Source organism: Psittacula echo, assembly GCF_963264785.1.
Source record: "Psittacula echo genome assembly, chromosome: 5".
Classification (NCBI taxonomy): domain Eukaryota; kingdom Metazoa; phylum Chordata; class Aves; order Psittaciformes; family Psittacidae; genus Psittacula; species Psittacula echo.
In genome coordinates, this window is record NC_137739.1 from 31,442,718 (window position 1) to 31,467,498 (window position 24,781).

The 24,781-nt window shown below is 38.7% G+C and overlaps 1 protein-coding gene across 3 annotated transcripts in view; it reads right to left on the bottom strand.

The window, feature by feature from the left end:
• Window positions 1-24,556, bottom strand: part of ZNF143 (zinc finger protein 143) — a 53,587-nt gene extending 29,031 nt beyond the window's left edge. For 2 of the 3 annotated variants that reach the window (XM_080617209.1, XM_080617208.1), the window contains exons 1-7: window positions 24,418-24,556; window positions 9,811-9,941; window positions 8,941-9,033; window positions 8,647-8,730; window positions 8,186-8,266; window positions 6,893-7,089; window positions 2,982-3,056 (exon numbers count right to left, since the gene is read on the bottom strand). In XM_080617209.1, the coding sequence (XP_080473335.1) occupies window positions 2,982-3,056; window positions 6,893-7,089; window positions 8,186-8,266; window positions 8,647-8,730; window positions 8,941-9,033; window positions 9,811-9,934 (654 nt within the window). In that variant the 5' untranslated portion in view covers window positions 9,935-9,941; window positions 24,418-24,556. The remainder of the gene's footprint in view (window positions 1-2,981; window positions 3,057-6,892; window positions 7,090-8,185; window positions 8,267-8,646; window positions 8,731-8,940; window positions 9,034-9,810; window positions 9,942-24,417) is intronic. The other variant, XM_080617210.1, reaches the window with a different exon arrangement.
• Between the last annotated feature and the right edge of the window lie 225 nt (window positions 24,557-24,781).

Below are 24,781 nucleotides of genomic sequence, written 5' to 3' on the forward strand. Positions count from 1 at the left end.
ATGCCAAAGACTAAAAGAAAATTACAAAAATTCTATAATCAATGTGCTAATATCTGTAAGAAAATAACCAGACATAATTTTAAGATTCATACAAAGAGGGACAAATAAAACAGAACTCTTAGGAAAAGATTATCTGAACACTATGAGCATAGAAGTATGTGTTTCTTCACAATACATTAGTTGGTATAATTTGAAGATTCATAAGAAATCAGTCAGCATTATCATTCAGCAAGGACAGATATAGCATTAAAATTACTATTCTTAGAAGACAATACACTAAAGAAACAAAAAAATCAGAAGTTAGAAGGCACAAAGTCAGAAGAATGTAGCAAATAAAGCACCTTCGTAATAATGTGAAACATTGTGAGGAGCTGTGTACTTCAAAATACATTCAGCTAGACAAAATTTACACACACACCCCTTTTAAAAGAAATCACAAATGCATCCTGAATTCAGACAGGTAACAGAAAGCCAACCATATCCTGGGCTGCATCAAAAGGAGCATGACCAGCAGGTCGAAAGAGGTGATCCTGCCCCTCTACTCTGCTCTCGTGAGACCTCACTTGGAGTATTGTGTGCAGTTCTGGTGTCCTCAACATAAAAGGGACATGGAACTGTTGGAACAAGTCCAGAGGAGGGCCACGAGGATGATCAAGGGACTGGAGCACCTCCCATATGAAGACAGGCTGAGAAAGTTGGGGCTGTTCAGCCTGGAGAAGAGAAGGCTGTGTGGAGACCTCATAGTAGTCTTCCAGTATCTGAAGGGGGCTATAGGGGTGCTGGGGATGGACTATTCATCAGGGACTGTAGTGACAAGGGGTAACGGGTTCAAACTTAAAGAGGGGAAGTTTAGATTGGATCTAAGGAAGAAATTCTTTACTGAGAGGGTGGTGAGGCACCGGAATGGGTTGTCCAGGGAAGCTGTGAATGCTCCATCCCTGGCGGTGTTCAAGGCCACGTTGGACGAAGCCTTGGGTGAGGTGTCCCTGCCCATGGCAGGGGGGTTGGAACTAGATGATCTTAAGGCCCTTTCCAACCCTAACTATTCTATGATTCTATGAATAACAAAGGTAAAGATCTCAGGTACGATTTTTATATTGTATACACACAAACTTCAGTCACATGAATCTGCTTTTATTATGAACAGATGGGTATGGCAGGTTTGAAAGGTAATAGCATGTGATATCCATTTAGGCACACAGTCTTTGTTTTCACATGTAGAAATCACAAAGAGGTTTTATGCTTTTTTCCTTTGGTGGAAAAGAATCTAACCACATGCAAGCTTGAATGACTACTTAAAAGTATGACATCTGTTCCGTTCTTGTGTTACCTGTGGACTTAAAAATTTATGAATATACACTTATTTAATACCATATCTAAATGTAAGACTATTTTATCCGAAGTAATGTATTATTTCAGAATGAGTTACAACTAGGTATCTACTTAAATCAAGACATAAACATGATTAAGATTTTCCTACATAACTGATAGTTTTGGGACCCTTCAGTTGGTCAGAACTTGAGACTAAGCCTCAATGTCTTTTGAAATACCAGATCTTGTTTTGTTTGGAACATATAATGCTTCATAAGATCGGCACATTTCCATGTGGCATCTCTGTTGCCATACATGAATAAGATAAATCCCCCTTCAGATTAACTATGATTTGGGGCTGAGCCTGAAATCAGCATGTAACTTGATAACAGTTACAGATAATTTAGCTTAATAGACTCTTACTTCCAGGTAGAACAAACCAAGATCTTATCTTACTCTTCCCTGAAATATGCGTTTTTTTGGAGTTGTATCCCTATTCCAATATACAAGTGTGCAAAACCTCCAAATTTCTTGATTTCAGGAATATATTTCAATACTATAAATAACACATTAACTATTCTCTCCTTTCACTGTCATGACACACAGGCAACAGTAGGATGTCTGCATCTTTAAATATTGTGTGACCTAGCTTTGAAATAAAAATTAAGAATAGACACTTTTGAGGTAACTGTCAGAGGTAAGCATATAATTCTTCCTTTTACAGATACTGTATTTTACCTTGGAAGATATTTTTCCTCTTTGTCCAGTATAATGAACTCTTAAATCAGACAAAAAGGAAAAACAATGAAAGGACTTTTCCATTTCTGATTGTAATTTAAGCATGTGAGGGAATAGAGGTTTTATTATTATTTTTTGTTGTTGGTCATAATTCTTTGAAGCCCAGAATATGTTTTGCTTTGTCATTTCCTTTAATAAAATATGTTATGATAACAAACACAATTCTCCTTACATAATTTATGAATCACAGGTAAAAAAAAAAAAAAAAAAAATCTTAAGAAGCTGCACCTGTATTTTCCATTGCCCTTTAAACTTTTAAGTTATTGTTTTCACATTTGAAAGATTTTTATACTCCTACGTATTAACAACATGAATACAAAGAAATGGAAGTATTTTTCTGCTGCTTTAAGCATTCACTATGAGCAACATTCTTACCTATTGGTAACTTACAAAACCTGCAGTAAAAGTCAGGGGCTTTAACAGGGCAAGTGGAATAAAAAAAACATCAGTGAAGAGAGAACAGATCCAGACATATGCCTGGAATTGTCTCTCTTGAGAAGAAAATACTTCATTAATTGAGTCAGCATTGTTCTGCTTTAAAGACCATAAAGGGTCAGTTCATTCTCTGGAAAAGAACTTCTGAAATGCTTACACTGATAAAATATTCAGGTCAGGTTGAAAAATCTTAGAAGTCCAACATAACTTTAATTACCTTTTAACAGAAACTCCCAGAAAACAGTAATCTTTAGAAGATCTTTTTAAAATCCTGTGAAAGGATCTTGTACAAAGTGAGACATATGACCTATCTGTATAGGTTTGAGATCTAAAATGCCTGAAAGGTAGCAGCAGACCCTAGTTCATGGCCACACAGGACTATCATGCACACTGCTGGGCAAACACAACAGAAGAAATACAGGTACTGGGCTACATACCTGCATTTTTTTATCTTGTTCATTTTCACCTATCATTCCTGTGCCACTAACACCATCATTTCCATCAATAGACACCTGAAAAACAAAATTGAAATGGAAAACATTTACAGGTTATTTTTATTAATCTAAAAAACAGACGGTTACAGACAGATCCTGAGGGTTTATTGTTTCATAGCTCTCTAGCTCCCTCTGGAAAACATGGTTATCCTACATTTGCTTACATTAGCTCACATGTAAGCTTACATTAGCTTACATGGAAATCACCACTTGTAGCACCTGCATTATAGAATATTCAAATAAGCATCTCAAAGTTGTCTTAAAACAAGGTAGGAAAAACTGCAAGCACAAAGTATGTTAAATTAATAGACTGAAAGAAGCATTACTTAATTTTACAATACTTCATTCTGACAAAAAATAAAATGTTTACTTTTATAAAAGGGATAGATCTCTACACTCTCTGTTAAGCAGAATTTACTTGTTTCAAACAGCACAACTCCTTTGTAATCAAAATAAGACATAAGACAGTGTGTTACATCTCAATTTGAAATTACAACAGCTACTCAAATTAGTCAGATTACAACAGCTAAGCAAGACTTGTGTATTGCTCCATAGGTTTATTTTTTAAAAACAGGAGGAGAAAAGTATTGCTGCTTTCCAAGGAGTTTTAAATATTTGAAAGAATATTAGATCTTCATTTGAAACTTTTATTTAAACAAAAATACAACTACCCAGTTTAAAAAAAACCCCAAACCCTCACAAACTCACTCACAACCATTAACTCAAAGAATAGTGTCTTATTAGCCACTGTAGAAAAAACTAAAGTATACTTTACGTAGTTTCCTTAATTGTCTCTGTATTGAGAATAGGTGTTCACAATGCTTTCTGCCTCCATGACACTCAAGCCTGAGACTGATGCACTTAAATCTAGTCTAAGTGATTTTATTTTTCTCTAAAGTAGTTTGGCAGGAACACTACCTACATTATGCTGATATGCTTATGCCCTTCCACTAAGTAGGTCACAGCAGGTTCCTTCGGATGTTAATGGCTGTGTAAAGTATCTTGCTCAAAGCATTAGCTACCAACATTTCACTTGAAGACTGAAGATGAACTTGTCTCATAAGAGGTTTTCAGACTGTGCTATCTTTCTAAATTAGACCATTGTGAATAATTACTTTTGGCAACTTTTAACTAAAACACTAACAAGTACCCATGCAGAGGCAAGTTTACATTAGAGAGACTGCAAAGACAGTCTGCAAGCAGGTAATTCTCAGGTGTTTGGGTTTTGTTTTAGAAAAAGGAAACATTATCCATTTTGGGGCTTTCTCCTGAAGAATTTTTGAAGGTAGGGGAAAAAACCTGCAGAGACAGGAGACTTGAATCAGTTTACCCTGAACTTGCTGTTGTTTGTTGAGAAAGAAACTGCTGACATGAAAATAAAAATTCATCAATGCCACTTAAAACAAATGATCCAAATGGGATATGCATGCACATGTGTAGACATACACAAATCCCAGGAACTGTACTTTGCCAGCAGCTGGGATATTGCAAGAAACAGCTCATGGAAGAAAACTATGTGTTGTAAACTCTGCAATTCCATTACATGTCTTCTGACTTTATGTTCACTGAGAGCAATGATCTCTTTCCTTGGTTGCTTTTGGAGGGAGGTGGCAATGACTTAGTCCAAAATTAAGAGGACTCTAGTTAAGTCCTCTTAGCTAGATGTGTACAAGAGTACATCTCGCATGTACTCTGCAAGATGTGGGAAAGTAGTACTATGCCTAAAGGAGAAGCAAGGGACAATGAAAAACGTACATTTCACCACTTCCAGTGAGCTTCTACGCAGTCCTCCTGGATCTCTTTGCATGAACTCTCTTACAGAGTCTTGACACTGACCTTGGGCAGCCTACTGATCTTGGCTATTTCTGCCTGTTATGTAGGACAGGAGAACAGAGAAGAACCACCATTCTCCGAATCTGCCTTTAAAATTTTCTTCACTCTTTAAAGTTTTGAAGAGAAAACCTTTGAAGTTAAAAAATCCAAGACACCACATTTTAAACTTCTTTTTTGCAGTATTGGGAGAATACTGGAAGGATTCCAAGAAAGATCTTTGAGTTTCTCCTAAATGCCTATCTTAGATTCTAAAGAAAGATTTAGTCTGCCTTCAATTAAGAATATAAGAGCACCTATACTGAGTCAAACTAAAGGTCAATCTAGCGCACCATTTTGTTTCCAACAACAGCCAGTAGCAGAAGCTAGAGAAGACTAAAGAACAGATCAAGCATATAGTGATACATTGCCAAAAATATTCTTCCAACCTCCAAGCAATTTGTGGCTTAGGAACTTCCTGAACTAGAAGTCACATGTTTCTACCTAATAGCCCTGGATACATATTTCTTCTATGAATTTATTTCTTTGAATCCAGGGACATTTTAGTATCCACAATATCCCACAAGCAGTGCCATGGTTTAACTTTGTGCTCTTTGAAAAAGTATTCTTCCCCTATTTTTATTGAACCTGTCACCTGAGAGTTTCCTCTGATGTTTCCCAGTTCTTACACTGGTGATAAAGACAAGTCACTACTTCTCTTTGTGCTACTTAGAATTTTATAATATTCTATCATATACTTACCTCATTTATTTCATTTGTTTGTCACTGTTGCCCCTTTCTGTACCTTTCTCAATGTTCCTATACCAGCTGCTATGAAAAGTATACATTGCCTCACTATGAAGCATACATGGACATGGAGTAGAATCACAAAACCACATTTTTCCTTTTAAGAGAAATACAGGGTTGTGACAATTGAGCTGTTATTTGCTTTTATATGTAAAACAGGTGTAACACTTGGAAACTCATTTCTACTGACTTTTCCTAAGAGATTCTAGCAGTACCTTTCGGAACAATGTTCTGAGATGAAAGCTTAAAGAAAACAAACAGAATTTTTCCTAAACACACATAAGTACACTACAGAAAACAAATTCACATAACAGAATTGAAAAAACACATGTTGAGATAAATAAGAAAAATAAATTTGCATTTCTTCTCTTTCTTCTTCACCTTCACAAAATAGAAATTTACACTGAATTATGATTAATATAGCTCCTTGTTAAGAAGGACAAAGTTATGATTGATTTAAACCTAAATTAAATAGTAGCTAGGGAAAGTGTAAAAGCTTGTCACTACTGCTCAACTAACCTCAAATTACTTTTTATTTTATGAAATGTTAAGGCGTAGCTGAACACAACACAATCTGACTGGCTCTCTTAGGACCTCTCAGTTATACCAGACAGAAACATAATGGAAAGAATAGAATATAAGCCATTTAATTATCCTAACTGGCCTTCTCCAAAAATTGACAATTCTCAGTGACACTAGAAGAGAGATTTTAAAATATATTCTACTTGGTTTTTTCTACAGCAATACAAGCACTGATGGTGATCATCCAGCAACTTGGACACTGCTAACCTATAAAGACATGGAAGTTGCACCACCCATTATTATACTTGCATCACGCTTCACGGAAGTCCAGTAAAGTGGACAACATGAATTCAGAGCATCATGCTACATTTTACTATTGAAAGTATGGATCAAAGAATATTTTCCAAACTCAATAACTAATCGTCTGGTTTACACTTCATATCATGCACTGTCCTTGCCCAGTACAGCAGGTCCTGCTCTTCCCAATGCAAGGAGAAAAAAAATAATCAGCAATAGTGCCTGAACAAGAATAATTTAACTTTGTCCTTCTTTCCGAACAGTGTCCTCTGAAGAGACGCCTTTCCAATGCTGTATTTCAGAGAAAATTATTTCTTAATTATAATTTTAATTCTTAGATGACAATTGGCTTTTGCTGCCAATGATCTTATGATGCTACATTAAAACTTTATGGATAGAGAAAATGTTTTTCAATATACCTTGGCTGCATATTGCTCCAAAGCACTGATGGTATCTGGGTCAATGGCAGCATCTCCTGTATGAAGACCTGCCACTGTGCCATCAGCTTGAATGGCTAAAATGGTATCTGACTGTGGCATTTGCACTGTGTGATGAATGTAGGCAGTAGTTCCATCCTCCAGCTGAACTGCTTGTAATGCGCTCTGGTCGTAACTGTCTGAGAAATAATATTACAAACTGTTACGGAAGAAAATTAATAGCAATGTCTGCATGTTACACAAGAATACTGCTGCTTAGGAAATGCCTCCGAAAGTCCTATATATGTTGAAATATATAGCCACTATAGATGAGAAACAAACACTTAAAATGTTATTATGAATAGCACTGATAAAACTTCTTTCAAGACAACATCTCCCATAGCTTTATTTCGGCACGCTTTTATAAAAGTGCAAAATTAATTTTATATTAGTCCACCTTTATTTACAAAGGAAACCAGGAACACAAGTAAGTTTTCCATTCGTACCCACCCATAATAAAATGAAAATAATGTAACACATATTCTGGTGTCAATTCATCAGATTTTAGAATTCATAGATATGATCATTTTAAACACATAATCATGCAAATATGCAAAAGAAACACCCAAAATACAGAATGACTTTTAAGGAAGAAATTGTTTATTATACTCTCTCCTCCTAGTATTGCTGATTGTAAAATGTAATACTTGCCACACGAGTTTAAACAGACTTAAAATATCTACTTTCTGTAGAGAAGTAGTACTAGTTCCAAGACTAGTTTAACCATTTTCTGCAGAAATCTGAGTTATTATTTAAAATAAAGACATTTGCATTCTTGACTGTCAGCTGCAATGTTTTCTGCTCTACTACCTAATGACAAAATCATCAATAGCATGATCTTTAAAATGTAAGTCAATCTCTACATTCTTTAGCTTAAGAGGGATTGACTGATACTTACCTGCCTTCTCTTCTCATTTTCACATGCAATTATTGCTGAAGTCTGTTTAAGGGCTTACATTCTCTACTAACATTGCATATACTTAGTTTAATGAGATTCTGGGCTAAAAAGGTGAAATACACCAGGCTTGATTCTGTAACTGTTATATGAGGCTCAAATAAGGAACTGAACCAGTTCCATTTCAACAATTTGCAGATGTCAAAAAGTAAAAGCAACATAAAATCTTCATCAGGAATCACACTAAACGACATCATAGTCTACAAACAGTACCATATTTTATACTGCTGAAGTTCCGTTGAACTCTGATGTAATAAATCACACTTGAAAAAAAGAATTACCTTTTGAGGTGTGATGAATAAATGCTGTAGTTCCATCCTCCAGCTGAACTGCTTGTCCATCTTCCAGACGCAAGCTGTCTCCTGTTTGGAAGAAAGAATTACAACGCTTCAACAACAGTTTGAAAAATCCATTAGTTGGAAAGATTAAACACTAAATACCTGGGATTACTAGGATCTCTTCACAACTGTTTCCATTAAGTAAAAAACCAAGCTATTATAATGACCATTAATTACTTAATATAAATATTTATCAGTAATACACTGTTCATAGAATCAAAGAACAGTTTTGGCTGGAAAGAACCTTAAGATCATCAAGTTCCAACCCCCCTGCCATGGGCAGGGACATCTCACCCTAGACTATGTCACCCAAGGCTCTGTCCATCTGGCCTTGACACTGCCAGGGATGGAACATTTACCACTAAACATATTTTAGAATATATTTCTTTTATTATCACACTTACTGCTTTTAGGCATGGATACATGTTGAACATAAGCAGCAGAACCATCTTCTAATTGAATCACTTGTCCATCCATTAATTTACCATCTGAAACACAATTAGAATTCTTAAAAAATATTCTCTATCACCCATCACAGTTTAAACACACAGTTGATACCTTCTGGATTAAAATATCACCAAAAAATAATGTTTGGTAAAGAGTAAGTACAATATAACTATACACAGGTTTACGATACAAAGATGGTCAAAAAGGGAAATCTGATTTGAATACCAATCAGCTTCTAGTTATTTACCTACCTTTAGAATTGTGCTGTATGTAAGCAGTGGAGCCATCAGCAAGGGTAACTGCTTGCAAACTTACACCTTCCATGTTTTCTAAGTTGTCACCATCTAACAAGGAAAAAAGTTAATATTCACTATTATCAGCATCAAGCCCTAAATATCACAACCACCTCTAGAAATGACTGCATCCCTTAAAGCATAATTATTTATAAAAAATAATAGGAAATAGGTCTTACTTGCTTTATTTTTTTTTTGAACTTTAAACATACACTAGGGTCCTATGTTAAAGATTTTGCTCTGTAAAAATGACAGCTACAATGTTACTTTCCTTAACTAAAAAAGTTACCATGACACTGAATAAATAACTACAAAGCTGAGGTTCTAGGAGAAATAATAATTAGGCCATGTATGTCAACAGTGCAGTAACAATATATATACTGGCATTGATAACTTCCTTTTGCACACCACTACCTGTCATTAATAACACAAATCTACGTACAGTAACACAGATTTTGGGAAAAGTTTTTAATCATGTAAAATCATAACGAAGCTCTCAGAAAATATCGAGTTTAAACCAACCCTAGATCACCAATCTATTTTAAAACTCAACTTGTTTAATACATACTTGGATATAAAAATGAGTTACAAAGGATAAAATAGTAAAACTATAGTGAGAATAAAGTCAGATTTATATTTCCTATTTTGGCACATTTATACTCCTATTACCTTAAGATACCATTTCATTACAGAATTAGTGAACTTAATCTCAGTTAACTAAGAATAATTTCTGTTACATTTTTCCTTTAGAATACACTATGTGGGTTTTAGAGTTTTATCTAAATTTCAAACAGGAAAAACCCCCAAAAATGTAGAAAGATTTTTAACCTGGAGATTCACCTTGCACAGCTACAGCTTCTGTTAGACAAAGAGTCACATGCTGGGCCTCCATTCCTCCTCCAGAAAATTCAGTCATGCCCTGAGAGTCTCGATTTATCTGAGCTAATAACATTGTCTACCTAGAAAGAAAGTATTCACAAAACACAGACAGAAAATTTAAATACAGAACCAGAAGTAAAAGACAATTCAAGTTTAATTATATGTTTAAACAGCTGCTACAAATATTTTCTGTTACATTCCACATAAAGAAGACACAGTGAATGACCGACTTACCTGAAAAACACTTCAGCAGGAAAAAAAAAAGTGATCTGAAATAGGTTGATATCACTACCTCAGTTAACTGAGCTGTTAAGAACTTCAGGTAGTAGTTACTAAATTGAAGTGCATCAACCACATTTAGATTTCAGTTAAACATTAATTATTCAACCAATGTATAAAGAATAATGGTGGAAATGATGGTATAAGCAATGATATCTTTTTGTCCCCAAAATTAAAATAAAGCTGACAATTCAGATGCCTCTATACAAACGCCGAAAGCATGGGCAACAAACAAGAGGAATTAGAGATGTGTGCACGTCTATGGGGGCATGATATAATAGGCATCACAGAAACATGGTGGGATGGCTCCTACGACTGGAGTATTGGAATGGAAGGTTACAGGCTCTTTAGAAAAGACAGGCCTGGCAGCCAGGGAGGGGGAGTTGCTATTTATGTTAGGGATAGGCTGGAGAGTATGGAACTCTGTCTGGGGATGGGTGAACAGTCGACAGAGAGTTTGTGGGTCAGGGTTAAAGGGAGAACAGCGATGGGAGACATTACTGTGGGGATCTGTTACAGACCGCCTGATCAAGAGGAATCTGCAGATGAAGCACTCTATAGACAGATAGGAAAAGCCTCACGCTCACAGGCCCTTGTTCTCATGGGGGACTTCAACCACCCTGACATCTATTGGATGGATGGTACGGCCCGGCACAAGCAATCCAGGAGGTTCCTCAATTGTGTGAAAGATAACTTCCTTCTGCAAGTAACAGAGGAGCCGACAAGGAGAGGTGCCATGCTTGACCTCGTGCTCACCAACAGGGAAGGGCTCATTGGAAATGTGACGCTCCAGGGCAGCCTTGGTTGCAGCGATCACGAGATGGTCGAACTCAAGATCCTTGGGACAGTGAGAAGAGCGTGCAGCAAGCTCACTGCCCTGGACTTCAAGAGAGCAGATTTTGGCCTCTTCAGGAACCTGCTTAGTAAGGTTCCATGGGATATAGCCCTAGAGGGCAGGGGGGCCCAAGACTGTTGGTTGTTATTCAAGGATCACCTGCTACAAGCTCAGGAGTGTTGCATCCCAACTAGAAGGAAGTGCAGCAAGAGGGCCAGGAGACCTCCTTGGATGGATAAGGAGCTGCTCAGGAAAATCCAAAGGAGCCTCATAGCAGCCTTCCAGTATCCGAAGGGGGCCTACAAGGATGCTGGGGAGGGACTCTTCATCAGGGACTGTAGTGACAGGACAAGGGGTAACGGGTTAAAACTTAAACAGGGGAAGTTTAGATTGGATATAAGGAAGAAATTCTTTACTGTGAGGGTGGTGAGGCACTGGAATGGGTTGCCCAGGGAGGTTGTGAATGCTCCATCCCTGGCGGTGTTCAAGGCCAGATTGGATGAGGCCTTGGGTGACATGGTTTAGTGTGAAGTGTCCCTGCCCATGGCAGGGGAGTTGGAACTAGATGATCTTAAGGTCCTTTCCAACCCTAACTATTCTATAATTCTATGATTCTAATTCACCCATGGTCATCCATGACAACAGCAGGGCTTTAACAAAATAAATTAAACATTTCCCTGGTGCCAGTAAGAAGTTTAGAATCTATCAAACGCTGGGAAATACACTACTAGTAAGTCTGAGCAAATGATCCAATTATTTACCTAAACTTCCCAGGAAGGTTTCTAGGTTTTAAAAAAAATAATAAAACAGAAAAAAATCCCTCCTTGAAAATTATAATAAAGTATCTCATGACAGAATGTATTAACAGGGCAACAGGATTAGTGAGTGAATACGTGCTTCTCATAGAACCAGATACAGCTAGCCCTTTGGATACCCAATTTTCTACCGTGTTTCCATATGAGAGATTAAAAAGTCTACTGAACCTGACAGGCTGTTACTATTTTTTGGTATTATTAGATTAAGAAGCTATAAAGGAAATATGTAACATTGCATTTTACTAACTCAGATGTTGGCTTACACGATGGGCAAGGAGGGGAGGAGAGGACACACACAACCAACACAGAAACCCCCCCTAAAAAACAACAACAAAAATGCTGGCCCTTGAGTTAATGTAACATTAGATGTAGGGAAGGGAGAGAAATCATATGGAATTGCAATCTAGGCTACACAGCATTAAAACAACTTCCTCCCCCCCACAATCCCTTGATAGTCAAGACTTTTTCTTACAATAAGAAGTAGTTAGATAATATCACAAAAAGGTTACAAATAAACAACCAAAGTTTTTAATCTTAGCATGGTTCTATGACCTGCTTTTTTATAATTCAAGGCTGAGAAGAATAATCTCATTTGTTAATTCACTTACATTTCTAAAAAGCTAAACTGCTTTTACCTCTAGAATCCAGAAATCTGACCTTGAACAAGCAACTCAATGATCTCAAAGACCACCGAGAAACTCATGCTTACATCAAAACTAAAGAATAATGAAAGCAGAATTAGACCATTCAGGTACGCCACTGTGCCTGCAGTATTTAAAAGGTTTGGTACACTAATTTAGTAGTTGAAAATTATACCCGAGCAACATTTCCAAATACATCCAAATGACTATGAACCAGACGATCTCCTAGAGAGGCAGGCATCTCTAAGTTTCTTAGCAGAGAAAAAGTGGACCTACACCCAGCAGCTGCAGCTCTGCTGCTTTTGCTGTCTGAAGTGCTTTAACCTGAGTGCTGTGCACAAAGCAGATGGACCACTTACAGTCTAAACCCTGCCAACTTTTAATGTGATGTTATACCAAGTACCCACATTACCTCCTGAAATTGACCAGCAGTCTAAATTGACTTGGCATGTGTGAGAATATTATTGACAATTTAGTTAACTGTTGAAAGACCAATTAATGGAATAGGTATGGTCTATTAAAGAAAATCAGAAGTGTAACTTTAGGAAGGTTTTAAGCCTCCTGTGGAAAAAAAGCAAGTTTTTTTCATGTGCTACACTGAAAATCATAAGAAAAAATGTTACTAATAATCACTTACCAATTCAGTGAGAAATATGCTTTCTAAGATTAAAATCCTACATAATATCTGAAACATTAACTAAAATATAGACTTTCAATAAAAAACGGGAACCTTAAACAACTCTAAGCATTAAAAAGAAGATACAGTTAAGATAGAAACCAAAATATAATTCAAAAGCGGTGTGAGAGATCCAGAGGAAGATAGGAAATTCTTGTTCCCAGCAACTTTTTGGTTATAAAAGACAAGAAGCTTTCATAGAAAATGAGGTCTCTAAAAGAGATGTAACACAACAGAAAAAGAGCCAGAGCAGAGAACCCATCCAGACTACATTGCATTTATACTAGATTTCTTAAGAAAATTAAATAGCTACTTATTTTAAAGATACTATAAGGGACTATAAGGGACAAGGAATTGTGCATGGACTTAAGAGATCCTGAGCGCAATCCCTTCCTCTGCCATATCCACATTAGTGACTTTGGACAAGTAACTTCTTTCCCTATTACTCATTTATCCCCCCCATCTCAAAATAGGGACAAAATGCTTACTTAGAACGCATTTTACTCGTAAACCAAAAATGGGACAACATGCTGCAGCTACAGGATCAGCTTAAACAAGCACTGAAGCGGCCCTACCCTCAGCACTCATGTACTGTGCAGCAAATAAAATGAGAAAACGGACGCAGTTAAAAAAAATAAACTAGCATCAACAAAAAACAAGTTTTATTCCAGACCAGTCTACAGGGACTGCTGCTCTGGAGGTACTGCCAGCTTGTAGCTAGCAAGTTAAATTAAGTCATTACCATATCAGCTGCTAATGGTGCACAGAGGCTGTCTGTCTTAACTGCTAACAGTGTTCGGTGTTGTCAGTGTTTTTCGTTCAATTTTCAGGACACCTCATGGAAGTAGGCTGCAAAGTAGGTAGACCATTTCACACATTGAAGAAAGGCTACAGTAACAGCAGGGACTGCATCTCAAAAGCCTTTCAGTTCAGGTCTACTTCAGAGTATTCTCTTTCATGTACAAAGTACCTTTCAAGAAGCCCCAAGCATCTTAAATATACTATCTACCTTTAAAATAGAATAATATCCTTCCTCCAGGGCTTATGCCTCTTCTCTCAACTTTGGGAAAGCAGAGATGAAGCCACTCAACAGAGACAACTGTGAAGTCCTCGAAGAGTCAGAGTAGAGCCATTCACTTAAAGGGTCAATGGCTATTTTGGAAGAAAAAGAAATCTAATGAAAGATAAATTCAAGGGCTAAAGGAGCAAAAGTATCAGTTTAAATGATTTTACAGTGTTTGTTATTGTAGCACAGCTGATTAATAGTTATCACACAGTAAAAAAAAAAAAATCAACAGTGAACTACTGCTGCACACAGCAGAATACTTTCATCTATTTCAGATGATCTGGACAACCACGTGCTGTGACTTACACAGACTGTTACTGTTTTCTCCCATTTCCAACACCCTTAAAATTATCCCTTCCAATGTATCTTCTCAATCCTCTGTCCTTCCACTAGCTTTTTACCCCCAGCTCCATCCCTTCTCCTTGAAGTACCAGCTTCCTTCAGCTAGTCTTATGGAACCAAATTTCCAGCACACCCCTCTTCTCAAATACAATCCCGTCTTTCTTGTCAAAATCATCTAGAATACTCTCATGTTTACACCAACTCCTGCAACTAGTCCCCAGGTCTTATCTTACTGGTAGTCTGCTCTACATGTCCATCACACTGTTGTCTATCACCTTCTTGCCTCTTTGTCTCAAGACAGTTCATGTTCAGATCCATCTTAGAAGTATATCCCCTGTAATGGAGACTGTAGCACTCCCAAACAGCAAAACCACAGCTTTCCTTCACTCTTTGGTGATGCAGCAGGTTTGCTCTGCCATTCTGCTGTGCAGGGATGAACACAGTCAGCCAAAAGTGGATGTGCTGCTCACTTTCAGCCTCTTTTCTTCCTCTCCACTGGAGAAGACAGGCTAACCAGACAGGGCTGTGAGCTCTGAGGAAAAGGAGGGGGAAAGGACCAAAGGAGCTATAAAGTTGGCCTATGTTTTAGAGAAATGTCTCTACCACAGAGATGTTGCTGCCACAGCATTGCCTTTTTTTCTGTATGTGTGGTCACACACAGGAATGGGATGCCAAGAAAGGTTACAGACTCTTCATACTCACAGATGTTCAAGACTCAACTTGACACAGCCCTGGGCAGCCTAATCTCATCAGACCTGCACTGATCAGGGCTGAACTAGTCAACTTCTGAAGGTCCCTTCCAACCTGAAGTGTTCTGTGGTATCTAATCATTTTGATATTGCATACACTTAAAACAGTATCACCATGCTGTTGGTACATCATCCATCCTGCAAATCTAGCCTCCTATCATACTTCTATTCATTTACCTTGCTTTTTTGAAACCACTCTGTTTTTACCAAATTCAAGTCTTTTCCCTCACCTCAGCTTTAGTCACTCTCTTCCCTTTCTTTTCTGCTAACTGGTTTATACACTGCTTTCTCCTCAGCTTCCAGCAAATTTGCCTTCATCCTTTTTCCAATCCATATCTCACCATCTTCTTCCCCTAATCCACCTCACTGCATTTATTTCTGTGCATCTGGATCACTAAGCTTTTTCTTTAAGCCTCCTGTCTGCCAGGAATTTCGTCAGCAGGAACCTGAGAGAGAAAGATTTCCTTTACCCACTTCAAATATTGCGCCTCATTAGTCAAAAAGCAGCTGAAAGCATCCATTTTTTAGGAAAATACATGAGCCCTGGGGTAGGGCCTCGGATGGCTGCTCAACAAGATTTGTTCATGGGTATGCTACTTAATCTCAAGAGCTGTCCTACAGAAAATAAGCAAGTACAGGCTAAGTCATGAGGTGCTCATTGAAGTGAAAATTTCAGACCTGACTTCGTGAAGTCTTGCAAATCTTCACAGATGATACACAAATTCCAGTTTTCAAAGGCACATGAATGACGACATTCTGGAAGACTTTCACAAGGACAATAATGCAAACTGCATTCTTGAAATGATTAGTCACCGAAACACTCCTATGGTATTCATGCAAAGAAAACTTTACCATCCTTTTAGATGGTTAAGATACTCCCCATAAAAAAATTCAGCGTGAGACAGAACACGACTGGACTGAAAAGGTCTCTGAAAACAGTGGAAACAACAGCCAGTCACAAGAAGTGATGCTGAAACAAGTCTCGCACTATTAGCTACAAAACAAAAGCAGTTCATGATGCACACTGCAGACTTTACTATGCTTTTTGACAAAAGCTGCACAAGCGATGTAAACCCCCAGTATAATGCTGATAGGTAAAATATGCCATCCAGCCTAGTACATAGGTGCAATTTGTATTTAAAAACCCACCAAGACCCCCAAATTCTCTGAACAGAAAAAACTGCGAACTCAAGTAGGCTTTAAATTTTCAACACTCAGAAACCAGACAGGGGTGGGGAGGAAGGTAAAAAAAGAGATTTTGGCGAAATATTATGGATCTTTCATGAAGACTTCATCAAGTTGCCTATCTACAGAGCACTTCTTCTATTTTTCATACATTTTTCAACTCAATCTAGCAACTGGAAACAAGAGTCTCTGCTGAAAACTAGGAATCGAACAACTAGTATCAGGTGGGATTTAGGCAGATGGAAAGCATAGTCAGCAGAAGGCATGCTGCCATGGAGCACAAAGTGGGTCTGGGGCACCTGGGAACTCTGGCAGCTTGAGGACAGCACGAATAGACCCCATACAGTGGAGCTTGTGGCAAACAACAGCTGGAAAATAGCAGGAATTTGCTACTTAAAGAATAACTATGCCACTGGACAAAGGAAAAGATCTGCAGTGACAGTAGCAGAAACTCCTTGGAGAGGGTGAAAAAAACCCCAAAACTAAACAAAACAGAAAGATATTGCTGCTTAGAGGATGATTAACATGAAATGGAATGAAGTTTGTAACAGCAGTCATGGAAGAAAATTTATGGTTGTAAAATGCAATCTAGAATGTGCAGGAAGAAAGAACTGGAAAAGAAAGTCAGAAAAAAATGCTACTCCAGACATTCAGCAACCTTGTGATTGTTCACCCTCCTTGTGCAGATAGTACTGGGAAGTTTAAAATAATACCCATTTGTTTCATTTGAAAAGAAATATCACTTTTATTCTTTAATACTCTTCTAAGTAATGTACAAAACTGTTGTAATTTTATAAAACTTGTAAAAACAACAAACAAAAACAAAACCAGGACAGCAGAATGGCAAGTAACACATAACGCCACAATCCTGAAGCTTTCATTAAGAAATTTTAGGAAACTGCACTCCCATGTTTGACAAAGCTGGATCCCAAAAGAAGTTCAAATATGTCAGCACAGTAACATAGTTAGTCTGATTAACAAATATTTGAAAAATCAAAATTAGCACCTACAATTAACATTCTGGTTAAACGCACTTCAACTGGTAATTAACATGCATTACAGCCTCCTAGATCTCAGTGTAAAAAACAACTGATGTAGCTGAAAAACTAGCCCAGACAAAGTTTTTTAGAGGACCCAAATGTTATATAAAGTAATTTGACAGCTGTAAGCTCGGAAATAAAAACATAGCAGAAATAAGGCTCTCTAAAGTCTTACTTCTTTATATTCCCATATACACCTGTATGATAATATTTTCCAGTTTTACACTAGAAATCTGTAGCAGGATCAGAAATTATATCCAGATACTGGGGATGCTTTGATCAAAGGCTTCAATACATGATACATGGATTTCTTTCTTCATCACCAGCCCTTGCCTTTCTCAGTATCTTACCATTGCACTGAAACACTGATTTCACGCTATAATTGCTCAAATCAACCTTTAGTGAATAAAAATAAACTGTTAGACATTTATAAATTTCTACATGTTTTCTCCTATAATCTTAACATCTTTTACTGTATTTTTTTCTGGTCTCTTGTAAACACAAGCAAAACATAATTAAAAAGCAATTTCCACCACATCAATCCTCCATGGTATAAAAACAAGGCTGAAATACAAAACAAAAACCTCGACTGATGAATATTATAACAGCAGTTGCATTCACATAAAGGGGTAAAATACAGAGTTTATTAGCGAATGACAAAATTATTTTCTAGACAGCAAAGAACTGTTGCGAATTATGAACCACAGGCTCTAACCCTGGCCCTGGAGAAGAACCTAATTGAGGCTGCTAGCACCGTCAGTTGCGTAAGTATGATGTATACTCTATGAGTGGCAACACAGCTAACTTGCAGAGATTCACTGCCCAGAACAGAGGTTTGCAGTCAAACTCAAGGCTTCTTTTTACTCTTTTTGCAGAAACCTTTCTGTTCCACCAGAGATGCATCCTGATTATAATGCAGTTCCAGACTAATTCAATGCCACAGAGTTTGGTATCTTCAGAAATAACATACAAATGCAAGAACAAATTTATTACTGCCATAACCAAGAACAACCCTTCTGACTTCATTGTGAACAGTAAGAACCATATTTAGCCACATATAATTACTTCATGTTCCAACAATCTTTTTCCCTTATTGTCATTACCATATATGCAGTTTACGTTGTGAAGGTCATCTACAAATTGTGAATGTTAAAAGTATTGTCAGAGATCAATGCCTGCATTTTATAAAATATAAAAAAAAAAAACCAAACAAAAAATCACCACCAGTGCAAATAATGAATGTTTACAAATCTTTAATATTACAAGATCATGCATTCTGTGTGCCATTTCACATTGTGGGAGTGCTAAGACTGCTCTGTTTTTTGAATACATGGAACTCAAAAAAGACCCATATATCAGAAAGCCACCCACTAAGAGGTCCTACACATGCAGAGAAGGCTCAGGTTGATCCCAAATATGACTGCTAACTTCACATGTTCCTTGAATATATTAAAGAAGAAATTAATGGCTAATCAATGGAGGTCAGAGTAGTTCCATCAGTTTATTAACTGTCAGAAGTGCTGACAGAAAGCTAATTAAACTTATGCTGCAGCTCTGGGACTAGGAAATGCTTAGCTCAATTATCACATTTGCTTTGGGCAGTACTATTACAACAGCACTGCTTCTAAGTAACTACTTCAGCCACCAGCACAGCTTCCTGAGCCAGAGATCTGAAACAGATCTGGAAGTCTTCGGAGAGATCAAATTCCAAAAATCCTGCGTGAAACGTAACAAGCAGTTGAGATCCATAGAGCATCATTTGCAGAGGTACAGAGATCAGGATCTGGAAAATTTTATTGAAGTACAGAAAAGTATACTAACGCACCTGGTTAGTGATCAATGCACTCATGAGACCATTATTCTTAATACAGTGCTGTATAGGGTTTGCTTGAGAACGGGACATATAATCTGTATAGAAACATCAAATTCAAATACGACTGCAAACACACATTATTCAGAACGTGTGTGTGTATGAGATGGTTTGCAGGTATACTGCAACAGAAATAACATAACTCATGTACCAAAACAAGTCAGCGAGTTTCTCTCAACTCAGCCAAACTTGTATAACCTATGCTCAGTCTCCCTTCTTTTCTAAAAGCAAACCCCATTTCCTTACTGCAGACTGACTACTAATAAATTATTTTTAATAGAAAAGAAATCCAGTAAGGATAAATAATTATATTATCCACACTCAGAAAATGAATGTTGGGCCTCAGATCAGAAAAAAGCTTAAGCTACGACAGGTTACCTGATTTTCTGTTTTATATTTGAAAAACACCTTTAAACTTCAAAGGAAAAAGAAAAAAAAATTCAACAAACTAACAAAACCAAACAACCAAAACCCTTTAAATTATTTTAGCACACATTAGTGAAACAAAGCGCTAGGTTTCATTCCAAGTGGATTTTCCCCTCAGAAGTCACAAAGTAAGAGACACACTTAATCAACAAACCTGTATTTTTAAATCTACTGGCTTTTGGGGGCTGTTTTTTGTGTGTGTATCACATATAGACACACGAAGTCCCAGCTATACAAAGAAGGCATACAGATGATGCATGTCAGCATTGTATTCAAATTACTCCTATAAATGAGCACTAATGCCTATCTACAGCAAATGAATACCATTAAATTCTGAAGCATGTCAGGATTAATCCTTAAATCATAAACCTTTCAGTTACATTGGTGAACATTTTAAATAAAACTAGGAATGTTTGGAGAATAGGTGAATATTTAAGGGCCAAAAATCCAAAAGAAATGAGACTAACTATTTCTATCAATGTTTTACTGTCATGTCAAACAGACTTCTAGCTCTCTTTCGTTGTCAAGAAATCACAAAAGTGTCTAATTTACATCACCAAAACAATCCTGGCTGTGCCCCTTGGAATCCTGCAAATCCACTGAGAGTGCCAACAAAACAGGGAATTCTGAGTGGGTTGTTTTGTGTGGTTATGAGTTAATTAGTAATCTAATAACTGCATTACAAATGTATCAGTGTTAGCTGTAACAGTTAACAGCAGTGGTTTTTTTAGTCTATGCTTGTATTTCAGGAACTAAATGAACAGCAAATGGACTGCCAACGGACTGCCAACCTTTACCCTGAATTACAAATGTAAATTGAAAAATGGCACACTTGGTGTACCATACCAAAAATGGTACCAGAATGGTCTATTATATATATTATGGTATATTCTATACTTAGAATGGTATATTCTAAGAAACTCTGTGTAGTGCCATGTTAGCTCAGTATGAATACAATTAGGGTATAGGCAACACCAATTAACTTGCAAAACCAGATCCATCTTCCAATTCTAGACGTGTCTGTTATCAGAAATGAAGTCCAAGAGCATTAACTCAAGAAGTGTATACAGAGGAAAACATTCAGCAGACAGTAAAATGACGACTGAGGGAAGCACCAAGTTAGTTGTAAGTTAACACTGATGTCAACTTTGAATATCATAGAACTTGCTGGAACTGTAAATTCCCTTCAAAATGGAGCATTTATTTAACAAGTATTATCTTGGTGGAGCAGAGTACAATCCCACTATACAATTAAAAAAGCAAAGTAACCCAGAAAATTTTAGCAGACTAAGTCATTGGAAGCATTTACTAATTTAGTCCAATTCGGGTTTTAAGTACGTGAGGCACAGAGGACCAAAACCATACTCCCTTAAGTAAACACAACTAAGGGCAGATCAAGTTACAGACTTCAGGTAGAGACAAAACCCCATAAACCCCATTGTGCCATGAGTGAGGCTTCCTTCTCCCCTTCCCCAGAAATGTGGTGTCCACGGACAGGCACCTCCCTCTAATTCCTCACTCAATCGTCAGAGCAATACCCATGCGCACCTCTATTTACAGGAACTTGCATTTCAGAGCTGAATTCTCACATTCCAGAAAACGATCCATCTCTTCAGATCACAGCCCATCCCATCGATAATCTAAGCAGAAACCTTCTTTCTGTGCTTTGGGATCTTTTGTGGCACTAGGCCCAGAAAGAGACTATCCAGTTCATGCACTCTTTCTTCCAGCCCAGAAGAGATTAAAACCCAAACTACCCACCAATTAACACAAGAAGAGCAGAAAGCCTGCTGTTGAGCTGTAGAAATGCACAATAGATTTAACACAGGAAGAAAATCAGTGGCAAAGGCAAAGATTGGCCTGAGATGCTATGGTATGTACAAGCACATGTCAGAGCCAGCAGAAGTTGCAAAAGAGAACATCAGAAGCAGAAATCACACGGGTGATCAAGGAAGAGGTTGCAAGTCAAAATGCAAACAGGAAAAGACTAATGAAGGAATTGGGACTCCAAGAGCACTGAGTTAGATCTTCCTCGCGAGCACTTCCCTTTTGTCCATTAAAACTCTTGAAACTGGAAGAACTGCCCTGATTATCAGGAATGTGCTGCTTGCTTTGTGTGTGGAAACTCATCCAAATTCAGCTCAGTCCTGTGCTTTGGAAAAAAAATAGTTGCGAAGGTGCCAATTAAAGACTCCTCAGGATTTAATAGCAATGTTTCTCAGAGACTCCAACTATGCTGAGAGCATGTTTTAACCCAAAACTCTTAAGGCCAAAATTTACATGCAACAGCACGAAAAGATCAACATCCTGCACCCTAAATGAAGCCAAATTACACTGTAAAAGAAGCAACCCAGTTCAAAACTTTCATCTTTTTAGCTTTATTTTAAAACAAAACCTACACATTTTAAGACAAATGCTAAGTTTGCACGCATACACACAATGTTTTAAGCTATGCCCAGAAAACAGTGTCCAGCGAAATACCATTTCCACCACCGAAGTGAAACAAACAGAACCCTCAGCCTAATCCCTCCACACATCGACGAGACCCGTGGGTGAGAAAGCAGCCCTCAGGCAGCCCACTCCAGCAATACAGCTGTGAGCAGGCACAGCACCAGCCTGTGACAGACCTGTGCGCCGCACAAACTACCAGGACCCTTCTCCTGGACAGTACATAACAGCAAAGTGTGGGTCAGCAGCAAACTGCTGGGGTGAACAATATATCATTTGAGATATTCTAGAGACAAACATTTTGGCATCTATTACCAGGGACTAGTCATCACTTCATTATTATTGCTGTGCTTGTCTCCTCTGAGAAAAGGGATTGCCAGCTCATGACAGAAGTATTTTGACATTGAAGTATCTTGACGTTGAAGTATCAAATGCTACACAGGCATGACAGAGTGAAGCTCCTGTGACTTTCTAGCTAAATAAAATATTACACTTGCTGAAGCATTTACTTTATTTGAGCCTTTAATATAAGGCAAAATAACTCTTCCTCAGATAGGATACTGGAAATGAATCATTATTCCATTACAGTAGTGAGAATAGTTTATGTAAGTTATGCAATTTGAAATAAATTTCTCAAAATTGTTTATTTTTACATCTCATTTAAGCTGCGATCTATTACCAAGCAGTCATACATATTACTTGACTACAAGTCCTGAGTTTTATTTTCTGCAGTGATTCAGACCAATAGCTTCTGACAAATATACAGCTTGAAAACTCAAGACTTTAATGCATGAGATACGAAGAAACAAGCTATCAAAATACAGTTGCATTGTAGTCTGCCATGCTAAAGCCCTACGGCAAATACACAAAGAAGCTAAAATCTACTGCACAGACACTACTTCTCTTAAAAATCTACTAGTTAAGGACAAACGTAATTTTTCAGGTACAATCATCTCGAAACTACAAAAGAAATACCTTGCACATAGTCCTCTGCGGTTCAACAGATTTACAACACCTGAAACCGAATCTTGAGAGTACTGCATGACAAGAGAAAACATTTTCTTTTAAAGTCTGTCAGGTTGAAGCTTTTGTATCACTGGAACAAGGAATAACGTTCCTTAAAAGTACTAGTATAGCTCTGCATATAACGCCAAGTGTACTTCTTTGACAGATCAAGCCAAACCCGTAAGAGATTTTATACACAACTGGAACTGCTCAACCGCAGGCTTGCTTTAACAACAAACTTAACTAGTACTAAAGTCACCTCATTTTTTCTTTAGGAACACCGCATTTAAGACCTCATAAGGAAAAAAAGAAAAAAAAAAAGAAAAAAAAAACACTTTCTCGGCATTGTGTTCTATGCGAAGTTCTAGACAAAATATGCTGAAGGACACGACAAGTAAAAGCAGCTGTAAAACGCTCAAAATTATTTTGCGTGGTATTTTCGCGAGTTGAGATGAACTAAATCGGACGGCTTCACAAGCTCTGTGCAAGCCCTTCTCCTGTGCTAGCACGGCACAACACGGCAACGTCGAAAAATAAGCAACTTCGTGCGAGAAAAGCGCACGGCTCCTTCCCAAACGCGTGCGGGCCGAGCCGCACGTTAGGCCGAGCGAGCTCTGGAGACAATTAAAACCGCTTTGCAAGCTTGCTCTTCGTCACAATGTAAACGACACAATAAAAAACGAAAAAAGAAAAAAAAAGTAAAAATAAGTAAGAAGCTAGATTCATGCGACGTGGGAGCGAGGCACGGTGCGCATCTGCACACCCCTCCCCGCCCTGAGGCAGAAGCTAACGGGCGCCCCGCACCCACGAGAGGACGGCCGGCCTGGGGCGGCCGGCGCCCCCCGAGAGCAAGGACGAGAAGGGGGCGGCGGCTGAGACGGCGCGGGCTCGGCGCGCCCCGCGGTGCGGGCTGCCGGCGGGCAGGCGCGGACAGGCCCAGTGAAGGAGAAAGGGGACGGAAGGGGCTGGGCCGCGCGGAGCAGGCGGACGACGGAGCCGCGGCTTTATTCGTGTGGGTCGGTGCCGGCGCTGCCCCCGCTCGCTGCCCCTCGCCGCCTGCCTGCGCTTGCTGCGGCAGGCGAGGCCCGTGGCGGCGGCCCGCGGCGGTGCAGCACCCCAGCCGGAGATGGCGGTGGTTAGAATAAGGCACACTGGGTAAAAACACATTTATATACTAACCTCGCCGAGAAATTTTCCAACAATTCCTCCGTCCGACCACCATGCACCAGGACAGGAAACGGCCGCCTCAACGCCCGCCCGCCTCAGCACCGCCCCGAGCCGCGCGGGCGGGCCTCGCGCACAGCACCACCACCCCTCCCATTGGGAGCTCCGCGCCGTGCGTCACCGCCTTGGCTCGCCATTGGCAGCCTCCAGGCCCGGCCCTAATGCCCATTGGCTAGACGCCCGTGGTCCCGCCCCGCAGCTTCATGGCGTCTCTGTTATGCTGGGTTCGGGGCTGCGGCCGCCATTTTGTACAGCGGGGAGCGAGGTGCTAATGCGTCAGCAGGGGAGCGAGGGAGCCGGGCGCCATTTCCTGCCCCAG